The sequence below is a fragment of the Leiobunum rupestre genome, chromosome 10 (assembly GCF_980474605.1).
Source record: "Leiobunum rupestre chromosome 10, qqLeiRupe1.1.hap1, whole genome shotgun sequence".
Taxonomy (NCBI): domain Eukaryota; kingdom Metazoa; phylum Arthropoda; class Arachnida; order Opiliones; family Sclerosomatidae; genus Leiobunum; species Leiobunum rupestre.
In genome coordinates, this window is record NC_143393.1 from 11,047,451 (window position 1) to 11,074,124 (window position 26,674).

General features: G+C 34.5%; 3 protein-coding genes across 7 annotated transcripts in view; 1 reads left to right on the forward strand and 2 right to left on the reverse strand.

The window, feature by feature from the left end:
* Gbeta76C (guanine nucleotide-binding protein subunit beta-2) overlaps positions 1-489 on the reverse strand; it is a 31,800-nt gene extending 31,311 nt beyond the window's left edge. For 2 of the 3 annotated variants that reach the window (XM_090160861.1, XM_090160862.1), the window contains exons 1-3: positions 453-489; positions 281-384; positions 68-136 (exon numbers count right to left, since the gene is read on the reverse strand). In XM_090160861.1, coding sequence (XP_090016987.1) covers positions 68-136; positions 281-286 — 75 coding nt within the window. In that variant the 5' untranslated portion in view covers positions 287-384; positions 453-489. The remainder of the gene's footprint in view (positions 1-67; positions 137-280; positions 385-452) is intronic. The other variant, XM_090160860.1, reaches the window with a different exon arrangement.
* Positions 490-1,580: 1,091 nt separating this feature from the next.
* Plod (procollagen lysyl hydroxylase) overlaps positions 1,581-26,674 on the forward strand; it is a 35,368-nt gene continuing 10,274 nt past the window's right edge. Inside the window, exons 1-13 of one of the 2 annotated variants that reach the window (XM_090159727.1) lie at positions 1,581-1,734; positions 6,981-7,072; positions 7,347-7,483; positions 8,415-8,529; positions 8,635-8,683; positions 9,917-9,940; positions 10,429-10,541; positions 12,471-12,632; positions 12,709-12,810; positions 14,967-15,098; positions 15,976-16,097; positions 17,989-18,090; positions 18,178-18,303. In XM_090159727.1, coding sequence (XP_090015853.1) covers positions 1,593-1,734; positions 6,981-7,072; positions 7,347-7,483; positions 8,415-8,529; positions 8,635-8,683; positions 9,917-9,940; positions 10,429-10,541; positions 12,471-12,632; positions 12,709-12,810; positions 14,967-15,098; positions 15,976-16,097; positions 17,989-18,090; positions 18,178-18,303 — 1,418 coding nt within the window. In that variant the 5' untranslated portion in view covers positions 1,581-1,592. The remainder of the gene's footprint in view (positions 1,735-6,980; positions 7,073-7,346; positions 7,484-8,414; positions 8,530-8,634; positions 8,684-9,916; positions 9,941-10,428; positions 10,542-12,470; positions 12,633-12,708; positions 12,811-14,966; positions 15,099-15,975; positions 16,098-17,988; positions 18,091-18,177; positions 18,304-26,674) is intronic. The other variant, XM_090159728.1, reaches the window with a different exon arrangement.
* Positions 20,312-24,656, reverse strand: LOC149923656 (immunoglobulin domain-containing protein oig-4-like). 2 transcript variants are annotated; one of them, XM_090159732.1, is made up of 3 exons: positions 24,213-24,656; positions 23,997-24,146; positions 20,312-21,065 (listed from the first exon to the last, which is right to left on the reverse strand). In XM_090159732.1, the coding sequence occupies exons 1-3, from the start codon at positions 24,387-24,389 to the stop codon at positions 20,910-20,912; spliced, it is 483 nt and encodes a 160-aa protein (XP_090015858.1). In that variant the 5' UTR covers positions 24,390-24,656; the 3' UTR covers positions 20,312-20,909. The 2 variants fall into 2 exon arrangements, with proteins under 2 accessions (XP_090015858.1, XP_090015857.1); XM_090159731.1 differs by having other exon boundaries at positions 20,312-21,074.

Consider the following 26,674-nt stretch of genomic DNA (forward strand, 5'->3'; position numbering starts at 1 on the left):
CTAAAATTTTGACGCGAAAATTTTCAATCGTGATTTTTAATTTCAACTAACGACCTTGACCACCAACTTTCATTTTCTCCTTCAGCTCGCTGAGTTCTTCTTTGAGGGAATCCAAATCATTCTTAGAATTGCTCTCCTACAAATTATCATTTTTCAAAAACACTTTCTTTTTCGCGTCGCTTCTACGCGATTATTAGGGTCAGGGATGTCTGGTTCTTCTTTTCGGTATAAATTATAATTACCCAGTTCACCCCGTTTTTCTTTTAAATAAAAAACGTACCTTCATTGTCTCGACGGACGTGTTGCTATTTCGTTGTCTATCTCGCTCGAAAGTTTCTTAACTTGTGCTTCTGACGCGATACCTTTGAAATTATCCCCGCCAATCTTAATGCAATTAAAGAGATAATCTTGAGATTTTCTAGAGCTTCCGTGTGTATTATATATCTACCTACTTTCGTGCGTAGTCTCATAATTGGATTATTAGTATTCGAGGAACCAATTGGATGTCTTAGAAAATATGTTGTAGTATTATTGCGGTGTTTAGACTAATAATAAACCTTGAAAAATCAATTGATGTAGGTTTTAGTATAGTCCTAAGTTGATAAGAACCACGGCTATGGACTGCATTGCAAAGAGTGTTTAAATACGCGAAAAGGTAGAATAGTCCATCATGAAAAAGGATAAAAAAGCTACACCCTAAACAAATTTGAATAAATTAAAAAACTTACAAATAACTGGTACCAATAGGTCTTCGAACATAACGACGCGAATCTCGGACCAAATAGATCTTCTAGTAAAAACCTAAATAAAACTATTTTTACCTAAATATATTCTTGGTAAAATATATGGTATTTTTATTGACAACAGCATAAAATATTACGGCCAGTAAATCATACGATTTGAAACGGCAACGCCCTGAACCGACCCCGTGCATAATCCTCGTATTATATTTTCTAAACAATTTCGTGATAAAATTAAAAGCTTTTGTCTAAGCCGAAGTTTAAATAATGGTTTAGTCACTCGCATTGAATGCTTAAAACCTCGCGACTAAAATTTAAACCACTAGAACCGATAGTCTTATGCTAGAAGCCTAGAACAAAGGTACCGAAAACAAATTCAAAAAATGTAAAATAATTAGGTAACTTCGATATTAAATTTATACCACGATCTGAAGCTATTATTAAATCTTTTTTTGTTGTATTTCTATGGCTGTAAGAAATAAAGCTATAATTATCCTATTCTGTTAAATTTAAAGCTTGAATAATTTATTAAAAAAACTTAATTTCATTGTTTACAAAAGCGAAATTCTTTATTTCCGGTATTTCTATTCGAAATGAATTGGAAATAGAATTAGTTTTGAATTGAAAGGTTCGTTGGAGTATCCTTTTGCGCGTACGTATGTAGCTTGCCTCCAGACCCGGCGACGCATTAATTATAGAACTATTACGTAGGCCTACCCCCGACAAATTTTTTCGGGGCTGTTGTTTGAATCGAGGGAGAGGACTGGGGGAAAGAAGGGGATAGAGAGAAAGAAACTCATTCGTCAGCTTTCGTCCGTTTTCAAGGAGAATTGAGGCTCGCGGCAACGGCGGATGCTCTCAGTCGTCTCAGAGCCGAACATGGCGTCTCCGTCAACGGTGTTCGCCGCATTCGCGACGCGTTTTTTCCTATTTCAGTTAAGTTTAATCGTGATTATCGCCAGCTTTACTCCCGTCAAATGCGAAAATAAACCCGGTAAGTCGCTTTTCACGCTTCTTCGCGCAGTAAAATAGTCGGATAGTGGAGGATTTAATGTTAAACGCGCCAAATGTAGGCCTTGGTGTTGTCAGTTATTTTTCAATGTAAAACCTACACATTTTCTCTTTCGTTTTCTTCACTTTTTTAGTCCTTGGAGAAAATATGATCTTCTTTATTAATCTTTCCCCGTTACGATTGCCCTGTTATAAGATATTTGCGCCAGAAAAGACCATATAAGGAGTTGTTGTTTTTAAGAAATCCTAGTACATTTCTGGTTATAATTATGGGTAATTAACTACGACGACATGGATATTGTTTAACTTTAAATGTACGTGTGATCGTTTCAAACGTTGTTTTTGAGAAGTCATTGTCTGCAATGAAGTAACCTAAACAATTATATTTATGGGTAATTAACAACGACGATCTGCATAAATCTATAGAGCTTAAATGTGTAATCGTTTCTAGAGGTCGGGGACGGTTAATGTAAACAAAGAAATTTACCGGTTAATATTTCGGAAAATGATTAAAAAACATGTATTACTCGTAAAATTTCAGCTTTTTATCGAAAAAACGTCGTTTTTCCGATTAATTTTACAAATTTATCAAAAAATTAATCGGATAATACAGAAATATAAATTACTTGATCAAAACATTTTACGAATAATTTTGAGAGCTTTATCTATTGAATAAAAGTTAACCATCCCCGACCTCTAATCGTTTCAAACGTTGCTATGAAGTAACCTAAACAGTTATAAAATAACACTAAAAATTATAATTATCGGTAATTATCAACGACGACCCGGATTTTGTTGGAGTTTAAAATTGTAACATGGGCAAAATTAAAAACGTTTATTGATAATATACAATTTGAATGTAAAATTTTACATTTTAAATATTGGGGCATTTTGAAGGGTTAAATTTACTTCGAGGATAATCATTTTCGTCTTAGTTCCTATACACGATTCACTAATTTAAAAAAACTCCATGTTTTCATCGTTTAATCTGGTGTTAAAATCTGTGATACTGAAAAAAACCGTATTTTAACTCTTCACCCAATTTTCTGGCCACCTGAATTTCTCCTTCGCAAATTAAAATATAAGTGGTAACAATCAACCCCCGGGAAATATTTAGATACCACTAATCAAAAGAACAAGTTGGGGGGACCTATATTTAGGCAGTGTACCTTTAATATTTCCTCAGGGTGCAATTTATCGCGGCTATATAGAGATATATTCGACGAAACAAGCCGCCCAAGAGCCCAGTTTCGGATTAAAGGCTGACAATTATGTAACCTAGATTTTTCCATCTTGGACAGGTAGGCCCAAAAAGTTTTACCTGTTCCAGAACGTCTTAAAGATAGCGATTCTACTATTAATACTTCCTTTATAGTGTATATCTATAAAGTACTATATATTTAGTCTTATTTGAGTTGATTAGACCACTAACAATTTATAAGTTAAAGTTGACTCGTACGTAGCCATTACAAAACAAAACGTCGAAGAATATGAAAATAATTTCACGGGATATGTAACAATATTAAGTGTATGGAAAGTAATTAATTGTATTATACGCAAAAGTAGTATAATTACATTATTTAAATATTAACCATTACAATTGTTGAATATTCTGAGCCTTTACTTCAGTATTTTCTCTCGGTCCGAAAGCTCTAAAAAAACTTTTAAAATAAAAACAGTTTAAACCATGAAATATCATATCTTTTTATTAATAATTACAATATTAGTATTTGCCATGGTAATGAAAGAAAATATTTATAATACTTTAAATATGTTTTGTATAAATCAAGCAAATAATATCTAAAGTACCAAACGGATTTGAAATATTGTTAATTTGTTTTCCCTCATTTGTTTTAACTGTTTCACTTGAGATTTTAAAATATTATTTAAATAATGTTTCTCTTTTACCGGAACAACAACTACTTACAAGTAGAAAGTTCACTTAGCCCTTGCTAGAGGTCGGGGACGGTTAATCATTAGCCATGTTCAAATTGATTTTTTTCGAGAAAAAAAATTAAACAAAGAAATTTACCGGTTAATATTTCAGAAAATGATTAAAAAACATGTATTATTCGTAAAATTTGAGCTTTTTATCGAAAAAAACGTCGTTTTTCCGATTAATTTTACAAATTTATCAAAAAATCGGATAATACAGAAATATAAATTACTTGATCAAAACGTTTTACGAATAATTTTGAGAGGTTTACCTATTGAATAAAAGTTAACCATCCCCGACCTCTAGCCCTTGCCCAAAATTCTAAATGTAACTCAATAAATATGATTCGATTTGGAGTAACGAATGCAAGAGTTATTTAATTTGTATTAAATAAAAATTAATTGCTTTCCATACAATTAATTATCGTGGAAAAATCGGTCTCAATTTCCAGTACTCGTTTAGAAGAGTTTAAATGATGCCACCTAAAGCGGAATTTCCGAATTTGCTCTTTCTCGCTTTGTTTATTAAATCCGCTCGAGTGTAGCTGTATAAATAAACTCGCCCTGTCAGCCCAAAACCCCCAAAAGGTTTATTTTAGAAGGAAGCCAGCGCTGCCACCGTCTGGCCCTCGCGATCATTATAAGTAATTTTTCGTAGTTGACCTTTCGACTTCGAAAGGTCTCTTCAAATAGCATCGAGTTTTCCTCGTTTGAAAGGGCAAAATCGAGTAAACTTTCGTGCTATGCTAGAATTATAACTATTTTCTTCTTTCCTATATGAATTTCATTAAGTTCTACTAGTTTTAAGAATAATTTGACCAGTTCATTTAATATAACGGTTATAAATAGACCGAAGAAATACTAGTTTTTTCAAACGTGAATATAACAAAAAAAGTGAACCATTAGCAGGAATGGTAGAACCAAGTACTATAATGGTTTTTTTGAGAAGGTACCCACAAAAGACACTAAAAATAGTTTAAAAGAAGTATCCATTCTTCTGACCCCACGATATTTTTTATTTCCTCGAATTATTTCTAGCATAAATTGAGCCACTTGTATAAAAACTATGTAGAAAAAGCATGCCCATCATCACGTAAAATAGGACACAGTTGAAGATGCTATTGTGAAAAATCTTTTTTTTTTAACATCGCTGAAATAGTTTCAAAAGTTGTTCGCTAAAAAGTCTTCTCAAGCGAGAACAGTAAATGTTTCTCGAGTTTTAGACTCGCAACCCACGCCACATCTGGTAGGGCCATTAAAGGATTTAACCTTAGCATATATACGCATGTATATTATAAAGTATCATAACAGGCTTTCAAAAAAATAAATGTACTGTATCATTATTCGAGAGTAATTAAAATTTTAATTAATAAAATAAAGATTTTTCAAAAATAAAAAGTGCTTGTCATTTGTGGTGATGTTTTTCCGTATTTAGTGGTTTCTAATTAATTAAAACTTAATAAGTATTTCGCCTTTCCTCGAGTTTTCCCATTAACCCATTTCAAGGTGCGACGTTTTCTGTATCGTAGAAGACTTATAAATAAAACGTGACTGATAAATATTTTTAAAAAAAGACCGCACCCTATTTAAACAAGATTGACTGCTATAGGTTTCTAATCGCGTTATTATTTATCCAAATACATTCTATACTGTTTAGAGAAACGTTTATAGATTAGTGTTTTCCCGGGGCAAAACCTGGTAAACGCCAATTTTGAAAATTTCAAGTTAGTAATTGTCTACTTTGGCGCTATTTCAAGTTGAGCTCTTTTAATTTGGTATTTTAACTTATAAAATTAATATTTAAGTGTAGAACAGCCTCTTGTTTAGTGCCTAAAATAATTTTGACAATTTAAAATTTAAAATTAAGTAAGTTATTACGTTTTAATTCGGACCCCGGAGCTAAACAAGTTGGGCAAGCGCCCAAACTACCTTTAGTTAGGCCTTATACAATAAAGATGAATTTGGCGCAATAAGTACAATTATACAAAGAGAGACATTTGGGGTACACCCGGACACACGAAGAAACAAATAATTATATTTCGACAATACTCATACCCATACATAACTCCTGATTTAATATTGTTCAAAAGACGTTTTAAATTCTTCGTGTACCCTGGATTAGCGAAAGGTGTGCAATTTCAAAAAATTCGAACTGAAAGAGCGCTTAACCCCATTTTAAAGAGCGCTTATTAATTATTCCTCCATTTAGATTACCATAAAAAATAATATCAATCAAAATCAAATTACAAATTAAAAAAAAATGGCCTTGCTAGGTTGTCTCATGGAACCGTCGTTTTCTGATAATCGTCTCTACACGTACCTTTATTCGGATAAAATTACTTTTTATTTCCATTAAGTTTTTCTCGTAAGTACAGTGACCCGGGCAGGGAGCCCAGCGATCCTATAATTCCTATAAAATTCTATATTTTTTTTTACCTATCCTGTATTCTCCCGTAATTTCATACAGTATAATATCCTATAAAGTCCTATAATTTTTGACTGGTACATAGGTTTACGAATCACTTTTATTAATTAATATCATCAGAAGTAAATGAACCTAAGTTATCGAAATAGCGCTCAGAATCGTAGGGCGATTTCCTTATGAAAATCGAGTCAAATAAAAGCTAATTTCCGTCCCCGTCTTTTGACGCGATAAATTGCACTTGGGGATTGTGGGTATAGCTATTTCTATGTATAAAAAATGGTTTCATAAAAACAAAAACCTTTTTTTCTGCCTAGAAGCGCGCAAAATTACAAATTCGAGGTAAAAATGTAACTTCATAAGGAAAACGCCTCCAACCTGGGGAGTATAGCAGTCTAATACAGGGTTCGTACAGAACCTGGATATCCTGCGAAACCTGGATAAGTCGGGGATCTGTAAAATGGAGGAAAAATGTCAGGGATAAGTCAGGGATTTAAATAATTTCGTAGAACGTCAGGGATTTTAGTTAGTCATCCAAACCACACATTAACAAAGAATGTTTGACGTAAAATAATAAAAAAATGTCCTAAAATATAACCAAAAAGGTCGGGAATATTGGCAAAAATTGGTCAGGGATAACCTGGAAAAGTCTGGGATTTTAGATCAGACATTTTCGTACGAACCCTGTAATAACTTCGGTTCATTTACTTCTGATATTATATATTTAAAAGTTGTAGTTCTTTATAGTACTATATATTCTAGTTTTAGATCATATATTATACTATAATTGGTTTAAAAAAAATTCTATTTTCCTATAAGGATTTTAAAATTTTGGCTGGGCTAAAATTTAATGAAACTATTTTGTATTTCAGAAAAACTGCTTGTCCTCACGGTAGCCACCGAAGAAACGGATGGTTACAATAGATTCATCAGGTCAACCAAAATCTACGACTTAGACATTGAGGTAAATAAATAATAAGTTAAGCAACCCCACGGAAACGTGTATGGGAAACTTATAGGAGTGACAGCAATCCCACAAGTTTCCCTGCACGTTTTCGATGGGTGGCTTAACCCGTTTAATGTCGAAACGCGTTTGTTTGTTTGTGACATCAGCCCCGATAGCCCACTTCTCCCTTCAAACTCTTCCGGCTTTCTCCCTCCTTGCTTAGAGACCACTTCCTTCTTTCTTTATCTTGTATTACATACTTTCGTTTTATAATGGTGTCACGCTTGGGTAGGTACTTGGATTGCACCAAAAGTGGGAAGGTGGCGATGTGAAGAGGCACGCCGGCGGCGGACATAAGGTCAACTTGCTCAAGGATGCCATGAAGAAATACAAAGACTTGGACCATTTGGTTGTCATGTTTGTCGATAGGTAATTGTATACAAAGATTCCGACCATTTGGTTGGCATGTTTGTGATCGATAGGTAATTGTATACAAAGACTTGGACCATTTGGTTAACGATAGGTAATTGTATAAAAAGACTTGAACCATTTGGTTGTCGATAGGTAATTGTATACAAAGACTTGGACCATTTGGTTGTCGATAGGTAATTGTATACAAAGACTTGGACCATTTGGTGGTCGATAGGTAATTGTATACAAAGACTTGGACCATTTGGTTGTCGATAGGTAATTGTATACAAAGACTTGGACCATTTGGTTGTCGATAGGTAATTGTATACAAAGACTTGGACCATTTAGTTGTCGATAGGTAATTGTATAAAAAGACTTGGACCATTTGGTTAACGATAGGTAATTGTATACGAAGACTTGGACCATTTGGTTGTCGATAGGTAATTTTATACAAAGACTTGGACCATTTGGTGGTCGATAGGTAATTGTATACAAAGACTTGGACCATTTGGTTGTCGATAGGTAATTTTTACTATCATCTGTCCATTCGCAGTTACTTATAGCGCAAATATTTGTAAATTTAATGCATTTCTTTGGAATTCGGTGTAAAAAGTATACTGGGATGTATTGAGAGCATCCCAATCATTCTCCCTAAATAAAAAAAATACCTTCTTGGCCCTGTGTTTTGATAAATGCACGATTCTCCTAATTCAACTTATGTCCGTTAGTCCGTTACACGATTTTTAACGCATCCATTTGTAACAATGAGGAATATTTTATCGAACAATACGGGTTAGTTTGGCATACATAACTTAAAATAAATTCCAGAAATCTGGTTTTTTCTTCGGTTCTTCTTGACCTATTTTATAATTTTGATTGATGTAGGTGGTATTGAAAAATTTCCAATTCTAATATGTTGAAATTTACCGTTATTCTACGGAAATTTTAGCTACGACGTTATATTTACAAGTGGCAAAGACATCGTTCTTAAAAAATTCCTCAAAAGCAAAGCGAAAGTGGTATTTTCCGCGGAAGGTTTTTGTTGGCCCGATAAAACCCTGGCGGTGAGTTTTTTTCCAAACACGATCGTCCCATATTGATAAATTAAAATCCATAAACCCAAATATTCGTTTTATTATCTTTTTGTTTTTAATTTTTGGGGTCTGTAGGAGAAGTATCCTAAAGCCGATAATGGAAAACAGTACCTCAACTCTGGAGGTAAAAGTAGTTACAATATCGTTAACGATGTTGCGATTTAAATTAAGATTGTATTTATTTATTTATAATGAGTATAAATAAATATGTTCTTGATTAAACTTTTCAACATGGAACTATTGCAATTTCGAATGTTTTTGCAAGTTCTTTCAAGTTTGTAAACTAAATGAATTGCGTTTAAATTTCGTCGAAAATGTTTCGAAATTTCGGACCGAATTTTAGGTAGTTTCCCCCCTTCCGTTCCAAAACAACTGAAACTGCGGCTCCACCCTCAAAATTTAGAATGATTCTGTGACCTTTTAAGCGAGGGGGTTATCACTAAAGCAGGTTGTAACCCTGACTAAAGTTCAATCACTTTAGAAAATCACGGAAAATCACCGAAATATTGCGATACATCACTAACAATCACAGATCAATTGTGATAAATCAATGAAAATCACAAGACATTGTTGTACAAACCTGTTATAAGTCACTATCCCCTCGCCTTTAAAGCAACTGTCGGCTCTATCATTGCCACCTGTATTATGATAAGGCCCTTGTTATTAGAGATGACAATGAATTTATCCAATTCTTCGAAAAAACGACTTTGATCTATTAATGGCAAAGGAAGCTAAAATCCAAAATAAAGAAACGATTACGTCGTCAGAGAACAATTTATAATTATTATAATTAGACAACTTATACTCTAGTTAGTGGACTAAATTATCTAAAATATATTGTAAAAAATTACTATAATTTAAGTTATTGGTGAATTTACAGACGAACCAATCAACGCGAGGGGTACTTTTATGTCCCGCCATTTGGGTCTTGTTTTGATTTCGATGCTAGCGACATCTGTTGAAAAAGAACTACTTCACGTCGAGCCGACACTTGCTTTATGTTAATAGGAGTATAACCCTAGCATGGAAAGTCAAGCTTCCATCAATACTCACTCGTGGCGCGACAGTCTAAAACATAATAAATTTTAGACCGACACTACTAGGGCTATATACTTCCTAATTTGACCCTAGTAACGTTTACCGTATACAAAATTAACATTAAAATAATATATTTTTGGTTTACAAACTTGCACTTGAATTTAAATTAGATTTTGTGTTTTAAAGTGACTAATTTTTTTAATTGTTTTGTCCATTCTTTTGCTCCTGAAACCAATTCGATAATCCTTTCTCTTGGCTTCCTTTTATTTAAAAAATAAAATAAAATCGTAAATAAATTTACCGTGCTTCTGATCTGCAGCCTGTGCTGACTTTTCTTACACAGGTAAGGGAAGCCAAAAATGTCCAGTTTTGAATCAAGCATGTGAAAAATGTTTCTTACACGTCTTAAAAGCATGCCGAAATGTATAGTTACAATAACACTTGTCAGTTCTAAAAACAAACCTTTTTTGGGTAGGTTGACTAACATTTTCTTTCATTTTTGAATCATTAATGAGCAATTAATTGTACAAATTATGCTAACCAATAATAATAAATAAATTCAACTTTGGGTAATAACTATATGGAAATTCTGTAGCTTGAAGCGTAAAATATTTGGTGCTATGGGAAAAACCCTTTAAATAATTTTCTATTGTCTACAATTCAGCTGGGTGATTTTCTAACTACGCTTTAAAAGTCTCCTTAGCTTTTAAAATTGTCGTAATTTTTTTTATCTTCGTTTAAACGCTTATATGTTGTATTTTAAAGGCTATTACGTTTTAAAGGAAAATGCTTTTTTAAATTTAATAAAAATTTCCCAACATCCTCTTTCAGGTTTCATGGGTTATGCTCCTCAAATCTACGATATCATCACCAGCGCCGATATTGCCAATTTGGAAGATGACCAACTTTTTTACACCAAAATTTATTTGAACGAAGAATTACGGGTAAAATTTCATAATCATAGTCATCTTTAACTGATAAATATGCATATCAGTTTTCAAAAAGGAAAGAAAATTCAATAACAATTATTTCCAAACATTCATAATAAATTAAAAATATAACAAATATTACATTATATTATCTACTTTGGGAGAATGCTCCAAGGATTTTTAGTGCTTTTCACAATCTGCTAGTATGCTCCTCCCCTTATACGCAATCAAATCAGCACGGTATTTCATTGGTTCCCTAAAAATGACGCAATTTGTCAGTTTCAATAACATTACCGCCATCTATCGGTTTCAAACATTTAGCACTGAATAAGGCAGCGCGTTCTTAAAATTAATCTCGCGTTAAAGTACGATCGTGGCCAATTGCGATAAAATAAAAGCGCGTTGGCTTTACTTGTGTTATTTGAAAATACCTTTAATTTATTGAAACTGGTGAATTCAGAATAACGGTCGAAAAAGCCTCGGAAAATATTCCTGCGCCATTTTCGGTGTGGAGAAACAACACTGCCAGGCAAAAACATTCTCGCCCGGCCAATAACATTTTCAGTACTGTCAGGTTCAGATTTTTTTGTTTGAAATACACTGAAAAGGGCCAACTTTCATTTACCCGTGAATGTGAGGGTAGGAACTCCGAACTAGGAACCCTATTTTGAGCCGTAGTATCAGTTAGGACAAGTGGCGTAGCGAGGATATTGGGCACACGGGGGAAAGCATCAAAATCCCCCCGGCTGCCTCTGGAAAACCACATTATTTTGTTTTATTTAAAAAAGTGCCCTTTTCAAGTTTCAAGAAAAATGAGTTTAATATATAAAACCATTTTACATGTAATACATTCTTGTATTATGTAATATCAGGAAACTATATAGGTATACACTTGGAATGTCTAAGGAAGATTTTTACGGCCGTGATGAAGCTCGTAGAAATGGGCGTGTCTTAAAGCGGGAAAACTGACGATAAAAACTCTCGCGCCTCGCTACCCTCATTCGACGAAAACTCGTCATTAAGCCTAGTCATGGTTATTATATTATTACCTTACCTGATTATCTCTTTTATAACCATACAAATACCTGAAATTAGGTATCACTACACTTCTTTCGCGAAGAACATTATAATTACTTTAAAATATTAAGTACGATAACAAATTGAGGTTTTTAAATCCATTGTTTTGTAAGCCTTTTTTGCGCGGGAAGATCGCCTATTGGTTACCATGACGACGCATTCTTTTCGCGTCAAAACTCGAGCCAATGAATTAGAAATGTCGTGTTACGTCTTGCATTTGACGTAGTTAAGCCCCGCTTTTTTCTCGACGCGCTTTCGTATCACCGTCCCAATGGTACCTTAGACATTCCACAGGGTTCGTACCTGGAAAAGTCAGGGAATTTGAAAATGTTTCCAAAAGGTCAGGGAATTTGAAAATGATACCTAATGGTCAGGAAATAGTCAGGGAAATTTAAAATGGTCTGAAATAGTAAGGGAATTTTAAAATGACCCCAAAAACAAATCCGGCAAATAAATTATTTAAAAATGTATTAAAAATACATAATTAACATTTTTCAAGAATTTACCTCAAAACATAAATTTATTCTACAAAAATGGTCAGGGAAATTTGGCAATTTAGTCAGGGAAAACCTGGAAATGTCAGGGAATTTAATTCCGGAAATTTTGTACGAATCCTGTTCCAAGTGTATACCTCTATAGTTTCCTGGTAATATCAGGAATCCATAAGTAGGGTTATGGATACTTGTATAAATATATTTAGTCTTTCGAAAATGATTCAAGAAAAATAAATTTTTATCTAAACCACTTCAGAATATCTGTTCCTTGGGAGATCCCACCCATTTCATCATATCCTTCAAACTGATTTGTTAATTTGTTTTTTAATTAATATCGGCATTTTTCACGTTATTGATGTATTTTTAATTTCAGAAAAAGTGGGGAATTAAACTGGACCACAAAGCTGATATCTTTCAAAACCTCAACGGAGCCGTTGGGGATGTGGAACTGAAATTTATGAATGGTGACGGATCTGTGTATAACACGGCTTATGGAACTAATCCAGTTGTCATACACGGAAATGGTCTTAGTAAGGTACGCTTTGCAATTTGCTTTCTCTAGTGAACTCAACAGAAAATTCAACAGATAAAATTAATTTTAAATTTCGTAGGTGGCCCTAAGTTCTTTGGGAAACTATTTAGCGAAATCCTGGGTACCTAAAGATGGATGCTTAATTTGTAAAGAAAACACGATCAGTTTGTCAAAATTAAAGGTAAATTGTTTATGTAGAGTATAAGAATAAGGTCCACAGAATAATTTGAAAAATTCAGGACCAATTTCAAACGATTCTGAGGCCCTTTAAAAAAGCACACGGAGAATTATTATTTGAAAATGGGGCAAAATATCAACACACCAACGCATGTCCGATTTTTTTATTGTGTCAAAATTATTTTGCAGAAATGAAAATTCGCGGAGATATTAATTTTTGAAAAATTACTTTTTCGATAGCGTTTTTTCTATTGAAAATTAACTTTTTCGATGGCCTTTTTTCTATTGAAAATTAACTTTTTCGATAGCCTTTTTTCTATTGAAAATTAACTTTTTCTTTCAAAATTAACTTTTTCTATTGAAAATTAACTTTTTCTATGGAAAATTAACTTTTTCTATTGGAAATTAACTTTTTCTATTGGAAATTAACTTTTTCTATTGGAAATTAACTTTTTCTATTGAAAATTTACTTTTTTTATTGAAAATTAACTATTTTCTATTTAAAATTAAATTTTTCTATTGAAAATTAACTTTTTCTATTGAAAATTAACTTTTTCTATTGAAGATTTATTTTTCTATTGAAGATTTATTTTTCTATTGAAAATTAACTTTTTCTATTGAAGATTTATTTTTCTATTGAAAACTTTTTCTATTGAAGATTTATTTTTCTATTGAAAATTAACTTTTTCTATTGAAGATTTATTTTTCTATTGAAGATTTATTTTTCTATTGAAAATTAACTTTTCTATTGAAGATTTATTTTTCTATTGAAAATTAACTTTTTTCTATTGAAGATTTATTTTTCTATTGAAAATAAATTTTTCTATTTAAGATTTATTTTTCTATTTCAAATTTCAAATTAACGTTTTCTTTTCCGTTTGTGGTGTAGTAGGATACGCGATGGGGGCAAAATACCAAAATACCCAGCTTAACAAGAAAAAATAGAATATAATTTGACCCCCACAATATTCCGAAAACTAGTGTTCGTACGGGGTCAAAATAAAGTCGGGGTCGGGGTGGGTCTAACCCCGCGAAAAACAAGTCGGGGTCGGGGATGGAAAATTCTTTGTATTTATTAAGAATAGAAAAATTATCAAAATACCCCAATTTTACTGGTTAAGATTAGATAGTGTATCTTGTGTAAGCCAGCCTCTGAGCCTAGGGACTATTAGTAATAGTCTTAGTCGATAGCTACGCCGCAAAATTTTCGTTTTGAAAACGAAAACATTGGAGAGAGTTGGCCTTTTTCGATCTATCGAAATCTGGCAGCCTTGCCTGCCTTCCGGCCTGTATCTCCATACCGAAAATGGCCGACGATTACGCCGCCGAAAATATTTTACAAAACTGATCAGCGGCATTTTTGACCGTTATTTTGAATTATCGACTAGGACTATAGTAAAAATAGATAAGATAGGTAGATTTTAAAATAGAGGTCTATAGCTTAGGCATTGCAATTGTTTAAATAAGTTGTTTTATAAATACACAAGTTATTTACAAACGTTGTAACTCCACACTCCTTAGCTGAGACTGAGAGAGTTCGAACAACGGCAATTATGAAACTAAAACTTATAATCAAGCGTCAAGCGAGAGCTACGTCAGCGGCATCAGCCGAAGGTCATTCGGATCATTCTATTGTCGCCCACGAAAAAAGGGGAGAGAAGGAACCTATCTATTTTATATTTTTAGGATTTTAGCAGGGTGCGTCGGCGCGAAAATTTAAAATTACACTACGAAAACATAACCCCGAAAAATGGAAAACCCCGACTTGATTTGCGACAGTCGGGGTCGGGGTCCCCGTACGCACACTACCGCAAACGTAAAATTTCGTGTATCCTACTACACCTCAAACGGAAAATTAACGCTGGAAGAAGTAAATTTTCCAAAATTAATATCTCCGCGAATTTTTACTTCACCAAAATAATTTTTACACAGAAATGTTCAGTATCGTCTAAAGTATCAAAAATAAAAATAAAAAAGTCGGACATGCGTTGGTGTGTTGATATTCACCCAAAAATGGCAGCGTTCTAATAAATAATTTATGTTTTAATTGACTCTTGGAGTTGATCAATGATGTGGAGTATTCGGAAGTAATAATTCTTCCAATTATCTTTCCACATTAAACTTTCTGAAATAAATTGACGTTGATTTTACGATTTTTAGGTTAAAGATATGCCAAAAGTTGTGATGGGAGTATTTATTGAAAAACCGACTCCGTTCCTGCCAGAGTTTTTTGACAGAATCGTACAAATATCTTATCCCAAAGAAAGAATTGACATTTTTTTGCATAACATGGTAAATATTACTTTTTCGACACTTTTAACAGGGTCTGGAAAACCTGGGAATTAGATTGTAGACAGAAAAGGCAGGGAAATTCAATTGTTTTAGAAAATTCAGGGATATTTATGTGGATTGAAAAAGTTTGACCTACAGAGTACAAATTAATTTACATAAATAAATTTTTCTTAATAAAGATTTTCCTTTATTACTTGTCTTATATATTTTAATATTTAACCAGTTAAATTTAAAAATCAATCATGAGTAACCTTATAAAGTTATACCTCTTCTGTACAAGATTGGTTAAGTTGGCAATGGCATAATAGTATAAAACCTTGGTTTTTATTGAGATAAAATCAGGGAAACATCAGTGGGAAAACCGGCAAATATCAGGGAAATCGGCTTGCCAATAGTTGTATGAAGTTTATGAACCTTGGTTAGTTTAGATGAAATTGAATTAGTAACTATATAGTCATTTTTACAAGCGATTTATTTGATTAAAAAAAGTCAGAACTCTTTTAATATTTTCAAAAAAGACCTAAAAAATATATAATTGAAAATTGGTGGCAAAATTGTAGTATTTTATTTAACAGCTAGAGCAAAAACACGAGAACCACCAATGGTCTAGAGAGTGAGGAGTAAAAACGCGAACAAGTAAAGAGACCAAGAAGTGGGGGAGAAAACTAAGCTTAGTTTTCTCCCCCACTTCTTGGTCTCTTTACTTGTTAGCGTTTTTACTCCTCAGTATTTTATTTATCCTTTGGTTTTGGATTTTAGATTTAATTTAAATTAACAACACTCCTATGTAAACCAGTATCTAACTGATAGGGATATCCTGAAATAAAGCTTTTTATTATAATTATTATTATTATTATTATACGTTTTAATTTAAAAGGTTGAACATCACGTTAAAGATGTGGAAACCTTCTTGAAAAAACACAAGCACAAGTACAATAATATAAAGTTCCTGGGCATTGAGGACAAAGTCAAGGAATGGCACGCCAGGAATCTTGCTTTGTAAGTATTTAGTTTTCTCTCAAGGAAGCTCATTCATCGTCACTCGAGAAACTTGAACGGCGTGGGTGCTTTCTACGTCACCAGATGTCCAGTTGTTTCTCCCCCCTCTTTTATCCCGTGATGGGCGTGCTCTTCTCAATTTAGAGCGCGTATCGTTTCGCGTCAGAATGAGCCGGAAATAATTGAGAGGAGAAGAGCAGAACTCCCACTCTATTTGGCTATTAATGAGTGAGATGAACCACAATTGAAATCTTACTTTGGTTAAATGAGCTCTTAGTCTGAAGGTGAGCGGACTTTAGAGATGAGCGCTTCACGTAATAATAGATTGAGCGAGACCAAAGCGGAGTCGTATTTACTCTCAAACTGAGACCCTTTTACGTTGATTTTTCATATATTTAGTTCATTTTTTTTTTTGGTTTATCAAGTAGTTAATTTCAAAATATTATGAAAAGTTTTCAGTAATTTTATAGAATTCTAATTAGATTTAGGTTTGATGAAACGAGCAGATTCTTTAATTGTTTTACTGACGAGGAGTGTACCCGAGGTGTAAATCACCGATTTTGATGAAACTCGGGGGGTTTTTGACAACTTAAAATGAAAAAATCTACATTTAAAAAAGCATGGGATTTTCTCGGTTTCACAGGGGGGGCTACTTGATGAATTTCACCCAAAATTGTTCAAATTTAGCATTTTAAATGGAAATTTAAATTTTTAATTTTTTTGGGTTTTCAAAAATTTTCAGAAACCGAGAAAATCCCATGCTTTTTTAAATGTAGATTTTTTCATTTTAAGTTGTCAAAAACATTTTCGGTTGCCATAGCAAAACGGAAGCCCAGCGTAACTTTTCCCTTGGTGAAAATTCATATTACCCCAAGGTCTACATACCCCCCGAGTTTCATCAAAATCGGTGATTTACACCTCGGGTACAGTGAGCTTTAGATGTAATCAGTTCAAAAGTGAGCGAATGAGAGAGCGCGTAATTTCTTAAAAAATTGAGCGAGGGAAGATGAAATCTCAGTAAAGGGGCCGTTCACAAACAGTGATGGGCACTTTCGTTAGCGAACCGCTCAGCTCGCACACCGTTCGTGGTCTCTCGCGTGTTAACCGCTCACACTCTCAAATTATTGAGAGTTGTAATAGGTAGAGATCGGCGTTTGAATAGGAAATTATCCAATTATTTATTTTTATTCATAACCGACAATTATCCAAAAAATATCAGAAAAATCCCATTATTTTTCCATGTTAAATCGTTGTTTATTCGTATAAAATGTTCATAAATAAACAGTTAACCAAATTTTTATGATTAATCGAAATTTTGCCGGTTAATTTATTTGTTCCGCCGATCTCTAGTAATAGATGAGAGCTGAAATAGGTGCTCGTGAATTTCCGCTCAATTTTTGAGAGCTGAAATAGGCGCTCATGAACTTCTGCTCAATTTTGTGAGTTGAAATATATTTTACCGCTCAATTTCGCTAAAAGTTACAAAAGGCTACAAAAAAGGTAGTAAGGCGGCAAAGGGTTTGTTACATAGAGTCAAATACCATATAAATTTATTAACTTCGGGTAAAAGTAAAGTTTTGTCCTTAATAAGTCGGGGAAAATCTCTTAAAATGGTCAGGGAATAGTCAGGGAATTTGAATCTCAAAATTTTGTGGCAACCCTGACTGACATCTTTCGATGAGATTGAAGCGGACACTGGTGACTTTTTTCCTTTTGCGCTCGTGACAGGTGAATATGCGTCTTTAGTGCCGGTGGATCGTCTAAAAATTGTCATTCTCTAATTTTAATGATCCGACGGTCTTGTGACCTTGAGAGATACAACGAGTTGCAAAAGAAATGTTTTATTATTTGACCCCAAAATGTTTGACACCTCTGTTCTTGCGAATTGCAGAGAGGAATGCTCGAAAACCAAATGTGATTATTACTTCTCAATCGACTCGGAGGCTCAAATCACCGATCCTCTCACTCTCAGATATCTCATCGAACAAAACAGGTAAGCTCTTACAATTAAATTGTTTAAAGAAAAACATATTACCAGTATAATCCCCGCATTCATTATGATTTCATCTTCGTTTGACAGAACAATGATTGGTCCAAAATTGATTCGTCCCAACAAGCTGTGGTCTAATTTCTGGGGGGCATTGTCCACTGAGGAGTTCTACGCTCGTTCCCACGACTACGTGGACATTGTCCAAGACAACAGAAGGTAAGAACAGTCCATTTTGCGACACGGTTTCCCTCCTTGTTTGATAGGGTGCGCCATAGCTTCTCTCTTTTCTGGCTCATGGCGCTAGTCTAGAACGATAGTAGAAACACCCAATTCTTCAATTAGAGGAAGCGTGCCCGCCCTGAAGAGGTTTTCTCACTTGAAACCTTTACTGTCTCATATTTAGTGTTTATTTTTTAAATGCACCCTTAATTAACATATAAAACACAATATCCGAGCTATAAATCAATTATTTTCTTTATAGTTTGGATATTTACTCAAATATAATTTCTTAATAATGAGGTACGTGGTTTTAGATTCACGAAAGGCGTTCTAGTAGATATGATAAATTAAAGCACTGCCAAAGCGGGGATACTTTAAGTGGGATAATTCCTCAAAAACCACTGTATTTCACACTCCGTATAACATGTGGTTAAAAAAATGAGGGGAGGGAATTATGTATTACCCCAAATTCCTGAAAGGGTTATACTCCCTTTAAGGGAAGGGGCTAGAATCCTATTAGGTAAATTCGTAAATATATCCAACTTGCCTATTCGTAGGTTGCTCGTGGTTGTCAGGCCACCTCTACTATTGGGCTAGGTAGGGCTAAGCCCTAGGGCGCCGTCTCGCAATATATATATTTTATTTTTATAATTTAATTGAAAATATTCAATAAAGACCCGGCCCTGATATTATTAGCCCAGGGGCGCCTGAAAGGTAAAGACGGCCCTTGTGGGTGTGGCCTAATTTCGTTGCCATAGTAACGAGATTATGTCAGCATTTTGACATTAAGACGCCCATATGGAGTGGTGTTTATTTGCCAAACAGGATCGTTCGGTATTTTGACCGGTGATCTGCGACGTAGAATAACGTCATGGCGGTTGTTTTAAGGCGGGGCTATGACCAGTGTCGGATTAAGGACAGGCCTATGCAGGGTTGCCACACGTCAGGGAAATCAGGGAATTTAAGAATGGACCTAAAAAGAAGTCAGGGAAATGTCAAGGATTTTTTTGAATTTGTAAAATGTCAGGGAATTAAATTTTATCTTGGCACTTTTTTAAGGTTATTTTTTAGACCAGATCTATGACAAATTCTATGATTATCATTTATTTCCTTGAAAGTTTGGCTAATTTTTTCAACATTGCAATAACCTTTTTACTGAAATATAAGTTGATTAAAATTTATTAACTTCTGATAAAAGTCAAATATAAAATAAAAATTTTGCCTTAAAAAGTCAGGGAAAATCTCTCAAAATGGTCAGGGAATAGTCAGGGAATTTGAATCTCAAAATTTTGTGGCAACCCTGCTATGGGTCCCCACCAACAGAAGGCGTCTACCACTGATGAAATCAATTGATTTTTCACTGAATAATTATTCTCGTGACATAACATTATTGCCACGGTACCTGAAAAACCTGGAATTCCTGGAAATGTCAGGGAATTTGAATATGGGAATAAAAATCGGGGAAAAGTCAGGGAATTTTTAAAATTAGTCTTAAAATTAGGGAATTTAATATCGGTTGCAAATAGGAAACTTTTACTAAAATATAGGTTAAAATTACAAAATCTTGGCACAAAATAAGTCAGGGAAAATCTCCGAAGATGGCCAGTGAAAACCTGGAAAAGTCAGGGAATTTGATTGTGAAAACAATGTGGCAACCCTGCATAAGCTCAGCTTCGGGACACGCGAGTTTTGCGTTTTTATGGTTTCCTTATATAGGACCCCACCAAAATGTGCCTTCAGTAAATCTTGTAATGGCTATGACGAACAAGCGCCGTATTAAAACACGCACCTTCGTAGGCTCAAGGTCCCAAAATATAACCAGTAATTACTATTATACTGCGAAGATACGTGTTTCAGATTGGTTAACCTTAGCAGTATATACTAACAATATATGGTAAATATTTGTTTCTTATAAAATTAAACAAATGAAAGTTTTTTTATATAGCTTTTTTTATTCTATGAGCGTAAATATTACAGCTGATTGCCATACATAATGTATGTGTGCTATTATAAAATTCTGAAAAATGTCTACGTTTTTATCATTTTAAATTTTGTTATCTTTTTGTTTAAATAATTTCTTCAAAAGGATATTTATAGGATATTATTTGAGCCCAAACATTACGGGGATTTCGTGGTGTCTAGATACGTGGTTGTCCAAAATAGGCTTATTTGTGACGCCATCTTAGGCCAATGCAAAGATTCGATATGTAAATTATGGAGGGTTTTTATACCTTAGCCAGTATTTCGTATAAATTGAATACTGAACATTGGTCTCCCCCTTACTATTTCGTCAACTCGATTTTTTATTGTGTAATTAATTTCTTCAAACGGATATTTATAGGATATTATTTGAGCCCAAACATTACGGGGATTTCGTGGTGTCTAGATACGTGGTTGTCCAAAATAGGCTTATTTGTGACGCCATCTTAGGCCAATGCAAAGATTCGATATGTAAATTATGGAGGGTTTTTATACCATTGCCAGTATTTCGTATAAATTGAATACTGAACATTGGTCTCCCCCTTACTATTTCGTCAACTCGATTGATGGTCTCGCGCGCGGGTACGTGATAGCGGAGGGGGGTTTGGGGGCTGTGATATCATCTAGGTGATGGTGCTGAAGTCGGCTTTGAAGGCCCGGCGGTCGACGGTGTACTTGTTGTTGGCTTGGCACTCGTACGTGCCCGAATCCATTTGCCGGGCCGGGTCGATCTCCAGCTTGCTCTTCATCGTGTCCTTCTCCACCTTCCATTCCGAGATCTGCAAATTCTTCAAATAAATATTTAACGAAGTAGGAAATGCGCTCGTGGCTGTCGGATTCGTCCTTTCACTATAGATTGCCTCAACACTTACACCGCGCTCTGTAAAATGGCGTCACCTTTGAGATAGGCTCGCTACCTGAGAGCAAAAGTCAAGTAAGTCGAGATACGTGACTATTGAAAGAAATTCAAAATAATTAAGGTGACTCAGTACAAAATTTTCAATATATATTTTAACTCTATTTTTATCAATTTTCATTATTTGATTATCATTGTTATTATGCTAGATTTCGAAGTTAAAACTGGTTTTTCTCAAATAGGGGTTTTCAGACTTGCTTGACTCTTGCTCTAAGGTAGCGCGCTGCGAGCTAATAGCTACCTGAAAGGAAGTATGAACTCAATCGAAAAATTGTCCACTACAGCGTTGCCAGATAGCCAAAATCAAATTATAGGCCTAAGGACTAAAAATTATAGATTTCCAGTTCAAATTATAGGACACATTGTATTTGGCGGTAATTTCAATTTTGCATCGGATATACCACTGACGTTTGATAAAATTTCAATTTCAAATAAACCCATTGACGTATGGTTAAATAAAACCTTTTAAATAAAAACAAATAAAATATAAAAAAATAATAAAAACACATTTATTCATCGCATTTGTCGGCTGCGATCCGATAAATTCTTCAACTGTTAACGCTTACAGTAAGAGATTTTCAGATTATAGGATTTATAGGTCATCAATATCGAAAAATCGGAAAAAACGCCCTATACAGGGTGTTAACTAAAAAACGATACAGAGCCAATTACTCAAAATGTGTTTTATGTAAGAATTTGAAATTTGCAGGTTACATAGAGGGTGCAGGGGGACAAATGACAATGGAAATTTCAATGACCTTGAACCAGGTCTTCAAGGTCATTCAAATTTTATCTCTAGAATCGTTAGGATTAAAAGAATGGTTCCAATTAGAAATGTGTTCTACGTTTAATTTTAAGTCTAAACACCTAAAATGGATGTTTTTAACATTTTGTGTACACCATGTGCATGAACATTTCTTCAGGTTTTTGTATTTGGGAGGTTTTCGTTGCCTGTAGGCTCGCCTTGGCCACTAGCCGTTTCACGGTACCCCCAATTCTAACTTTAGAATTTATTTCAATTACTTATTTAGTTTCTTTTGTGTTTAAAACATTTAAACTAAAAAAAGGTTAATAAAAGTACTTGGTACGTCTTAAATCAATTAATTAACGTTTATTTTGGAGTTTTATTGGTTTATTTACCTCGGGTAAAAAGTAATTTGACTTAAAAAACCTTGGCGGGTATTTTCCTAATTAGAACCATTCTTAAGTTCGTTTATTGCAAAATGGTTCTCGAGAACTAATGTTTCAAGGTCATCACAAGTTACAATTTACGAACTCAGTTTAGAGTTTCACGACAATTTTGATTCATTAGATCTGGTAGTTTTCGATTTATAAGCCCTTAAAGGTCGTGTCTTGATTAGAATACCACACACGACCTTATGGTTTTTGGTCTAACATTTCTCGGCTTCCCATTAGTCAAATTAGATCGGGTCAAAGCTGTTTAGACTTAAAATTAAACGTAGAACACATTTCTAATTGGAACCATTCTTTTAATCCTAACGATTCTAGAGATAAAATTTGAATGACCTTGAAGACCTGGTTCAAGGTCATTGAAATTTCCATTGTCATTTGTCCCCCTGCACCCTCTATGTAACCTGCAAATTTCAAATTCTTACATAAAACACATTTTGGGTAATTGGCTCTGTATCGTTTTTTAGTTAACACCCTGTGTAGTACACTGTTAAAATTATAGGACACCGAAAATTTTGTGGCAAAATTAAAGATTTTTCCTATAATTATAGGACGTCTGGCAACGCTGGTCCGCTATGAAATCGTTTTAGTTTAGCTCTTAAGGCGGAAGTAAGTGGTTTTGTATTTCTGTGAAAAAATAAGAGATGGCGCTGAAACACGTCTCTTGCTGGACGGTAACGCTACCTTAGAGCAAGAGTCAAGCAAGTCTGAAAACCCCTATTTGAGAAAAACCAGTTTTAGGTTCGAAATCTAGCATAATTACAATGATAATCCAATAATGAAAATTGATAAAAATAGAGTTAAAATATATATTGAAAATTTTGTACTGAGGCACCTTGATTTAAAAACACTCAATAGTCACGTATCTCGACTTATTTGACTTTTGCTCTCAGGTGGTGTTGTCTGAAAAATATTTTTATTTCGATTTCACGTGATTTAGTTAAACTTATTGTACTGTTAAAGTTGAAAGCATTTCAAAAACGTACTCGCGCTGAAATATTAGCTCGCGGAATAAAACGATACTTTAGCGCGTTACATTAGGAAGTGAATTTTGCAAAAGTCGCTCATCAAGACTGTAGCGACTTCACGCGTCAGTTAGGCTAACTACTCAAAAATACGGTTTTAATCGAATATATAACTAGTTCCTTGGGCTAGCGGTGTCATTTTCAATCATAAACTAGATTTATAATATTATTCGTTAGCTCTCCAGTAGCGGATACTAACATGTTTTTATGGAAAATATGGTTGATAATGAAAACACCTAATGTTTTCATAAAATAAAACCTTAAAAAAATTAAAGTGTAAAAATGTTTTTATCTTCGTCACGAGCTTAAACTTTTTAGTATTTTATTGGCAAGCGCGTTTCGCACCTGGTCCTCAAATACCAAAATCTTTATCGACTCGAGCGCGCTCCCGATCTTCAATAACTATAGCTAGTGACGTAGAAAAAAAAACATTTAGACGTGGTATCCCGTATTTTATAGAAACATCTATTGTACGCCGTGTGATTTATAGATACTTTTCTATCTGATAAAATATATTATATATTTGTGTTAATAAAAATGTAAAGGTTGCCCTACATGATGAATTAGGCAATTTTTACCTGTAAATAAGGATGAGAGTAGAGTTCAATGCCATCCTTGTACCAAGAGATGTGTGGTAGAGGGTCGCCTTTGGCCACGCAGATGAAGACAATCTTGTGGCCCAGAAAGAACTCGTAGTCGAAGTGAGAGGCCTTTATTATTTGGGCTCCCTGCCCAATTAACACCGACAATTATAGAAAATATTGACAAATATGTAGAAATTAGCGAAGACTTACGTTGGGATTATCGTAATAGGCCCTCATTTTGGGATGGGTGTAGAAAATGAACCTGGGAGAGTTTTTTCCCCTCGATTTGCCCCGGCCACGACCCCGTCCTTTGGCCGCGTCCGACGGCACGACCAGCAACAGGGCCAAGAAGAACAAAAATAAACCGGCCACCCAAACGCGTCGCATTTTACTCCGCCTCGTAATATATCAAAATAGTCACGAAGGATCCGATACTATTATTATCGATATTTTCAATCTGATTCCGATAAACCGAATTAACAATTCATAATTAGAGTCAATGTGGTCGTATTCGCGTTTCGCGATTATAAGAGATTCTAACGACGATGAATGACGTGATACTTTCTCGAAAATCGCGGCATATTTTTCAAGTTACCGTTATTATCCGTCCTCGACGTCTGAAAGATGGCAGAGCGGTGTCTGAAATGAGTTGGGGTCTGGGGCAGCGGCGAGCTCTCTGAAAATCGGCCCACTGGCAGCAGCCGGTGGATTCCGGAGAAACCCCATCTATTTTTGCTCCTCCTCCCGCAGCCCCAAAAGGCGAGGGAAGGGATACTAAGAGGCGCAGGAGGACGGCTGAGAGAAACGTAGGCTCGGTAAAGAGCAACAAAAGTTGCAGTTTCTGCAGATCCAGCTGCCGTATTTTCCTGGTTTTATAGTTATTGATCTTGGTCCATAGGTTAATTCATCTCTCGGAAGGGCCTTCCTCTCTTGACCCCCGCCCCTTTTGCCCCTAATATAAATCGTTCTTCCCCGATACTTTATCCAACACTAGTTCGCTCCCTTTACCCTGAAAAGTTTTTCAAGGCCGCGTTCGCATCCGACCCTTTCTCTTCAAACACTTCAAATTATACTCTTACGAAAGCGTGAATTGCTCTCAGGGAGAAGCTTCGTTATTACACGACTTTTTGGAAAAGTCGGGGAATTTAAAAATGGTTTCAAAAAGTCAGGGAAATTTAAAAATGGTTTCAAAAAGTCAGGGAAATTTAAAAATGGTTTCAAAAAGTCAGGGAAATTTAAAAATGGTTTCAAAAAGTCAGGGAAATTTCATTTTTGATGTATTAAAAATATGAAATATTTTTCAAGATTTTACCACTAACCTTTCATTTATTGTACAAAAATGGTCCGGGAAAATTTGGAAAATTGGTTTGGAAAAGTACGGGAAATTCATTCCGAAAATTTCATACGAACTCGGTATTACCAAGAATCTATTGAAGTTACTAAGAATATTTCAGCATAGCATTAACCCCTGGTACCATCCTCACAGCTTTTGTGGAGAAAGTTCGTCTGCAGTTAAGGCGCATTCAAGGTCATACCATATAGCAAACTCTCCCCTTGTCTACGCCACTGTTGCCATGGCAAAATGAATGGCCATTGAAACTTTTCCCTTTAGGAGCTTTCAAGGTACATTTAACCCACGAGTTTGAAAAAAATCGGGAAGAAACACCTCGGGATGACTCCTTGTTAGTTACTGCTATGCGTTCTTGGCTCATGGTTAAGTTTTCGGTGATTTTTTTAATGGTCGCGATGGAAGCTAGTAGCGCTACCACGCGAGTTCGCCAAATGCATTATGGATGTTCGCTTTCATTACCATTGACGTCACCAAAACTTATTTAAAAAGAAACAAAATCGTGCTACTACGAACAATATCAAAACGGCAGACAAAATTAGGAGACAATTTAAAGGCTGAAAATCATCTTCAAATAACGTTAAAAAGAGAAAACCCATAATTAATTTAGTGGTGTCGCTGGATGGAGATATAGTCTATGCAACTTCAGGGTTGCCACACGTCAGGGAAAAGTAAGGGGATTCAAAAATGCGCCTAAAACGTCAGGGAAAGGTCAGGGTATTTTTATAATTTGTAAAATGTCGGGGAGTTCAATTTTATCTTGACACTTTTTGAAGGTAATTTTACTGTAGATCTATGAAAAATTCTATGATTATAATTTATTTTCTTGAAAGTTTGGCTAATTTTTTTAACATTGCAATAACCTTTTAACCAAGAAAAATAAATTTAAATTTACTTATATTTCAGTTAAAACAAGAATGTATTGAAGTTACTAAGAATATTTCAGCATAGCATTAACCCCTGGTACCATCCTCACAGCTTTTGTGGAGAAAGTTCGTCTGCAGTTAAGGCGCATTCAAGGTCATACCATATAGCAAACTTGAATGGGAAAGCAGACGAATTTAACCTACAAAGGCTGCGAGGATGGGAATCAGAATCCTGTCGTCCAATATTCTTAGTAACTTCAATACATTCTTGTTTTAACTGAAATATAAGTAAATTTAAATTTATTAATTTCTGATAAAAGTAAAATAAAAAATAAACGTTTTGGCCATAATAATTTAGTGGAAATTTCTTAAAATGGTCAGGGAAAACCGGGAATAGTCAGGGAATTTCAATCTGAAAATTTTGTGGCAACCCTGAACTTGTTTATTGATGAAACGGT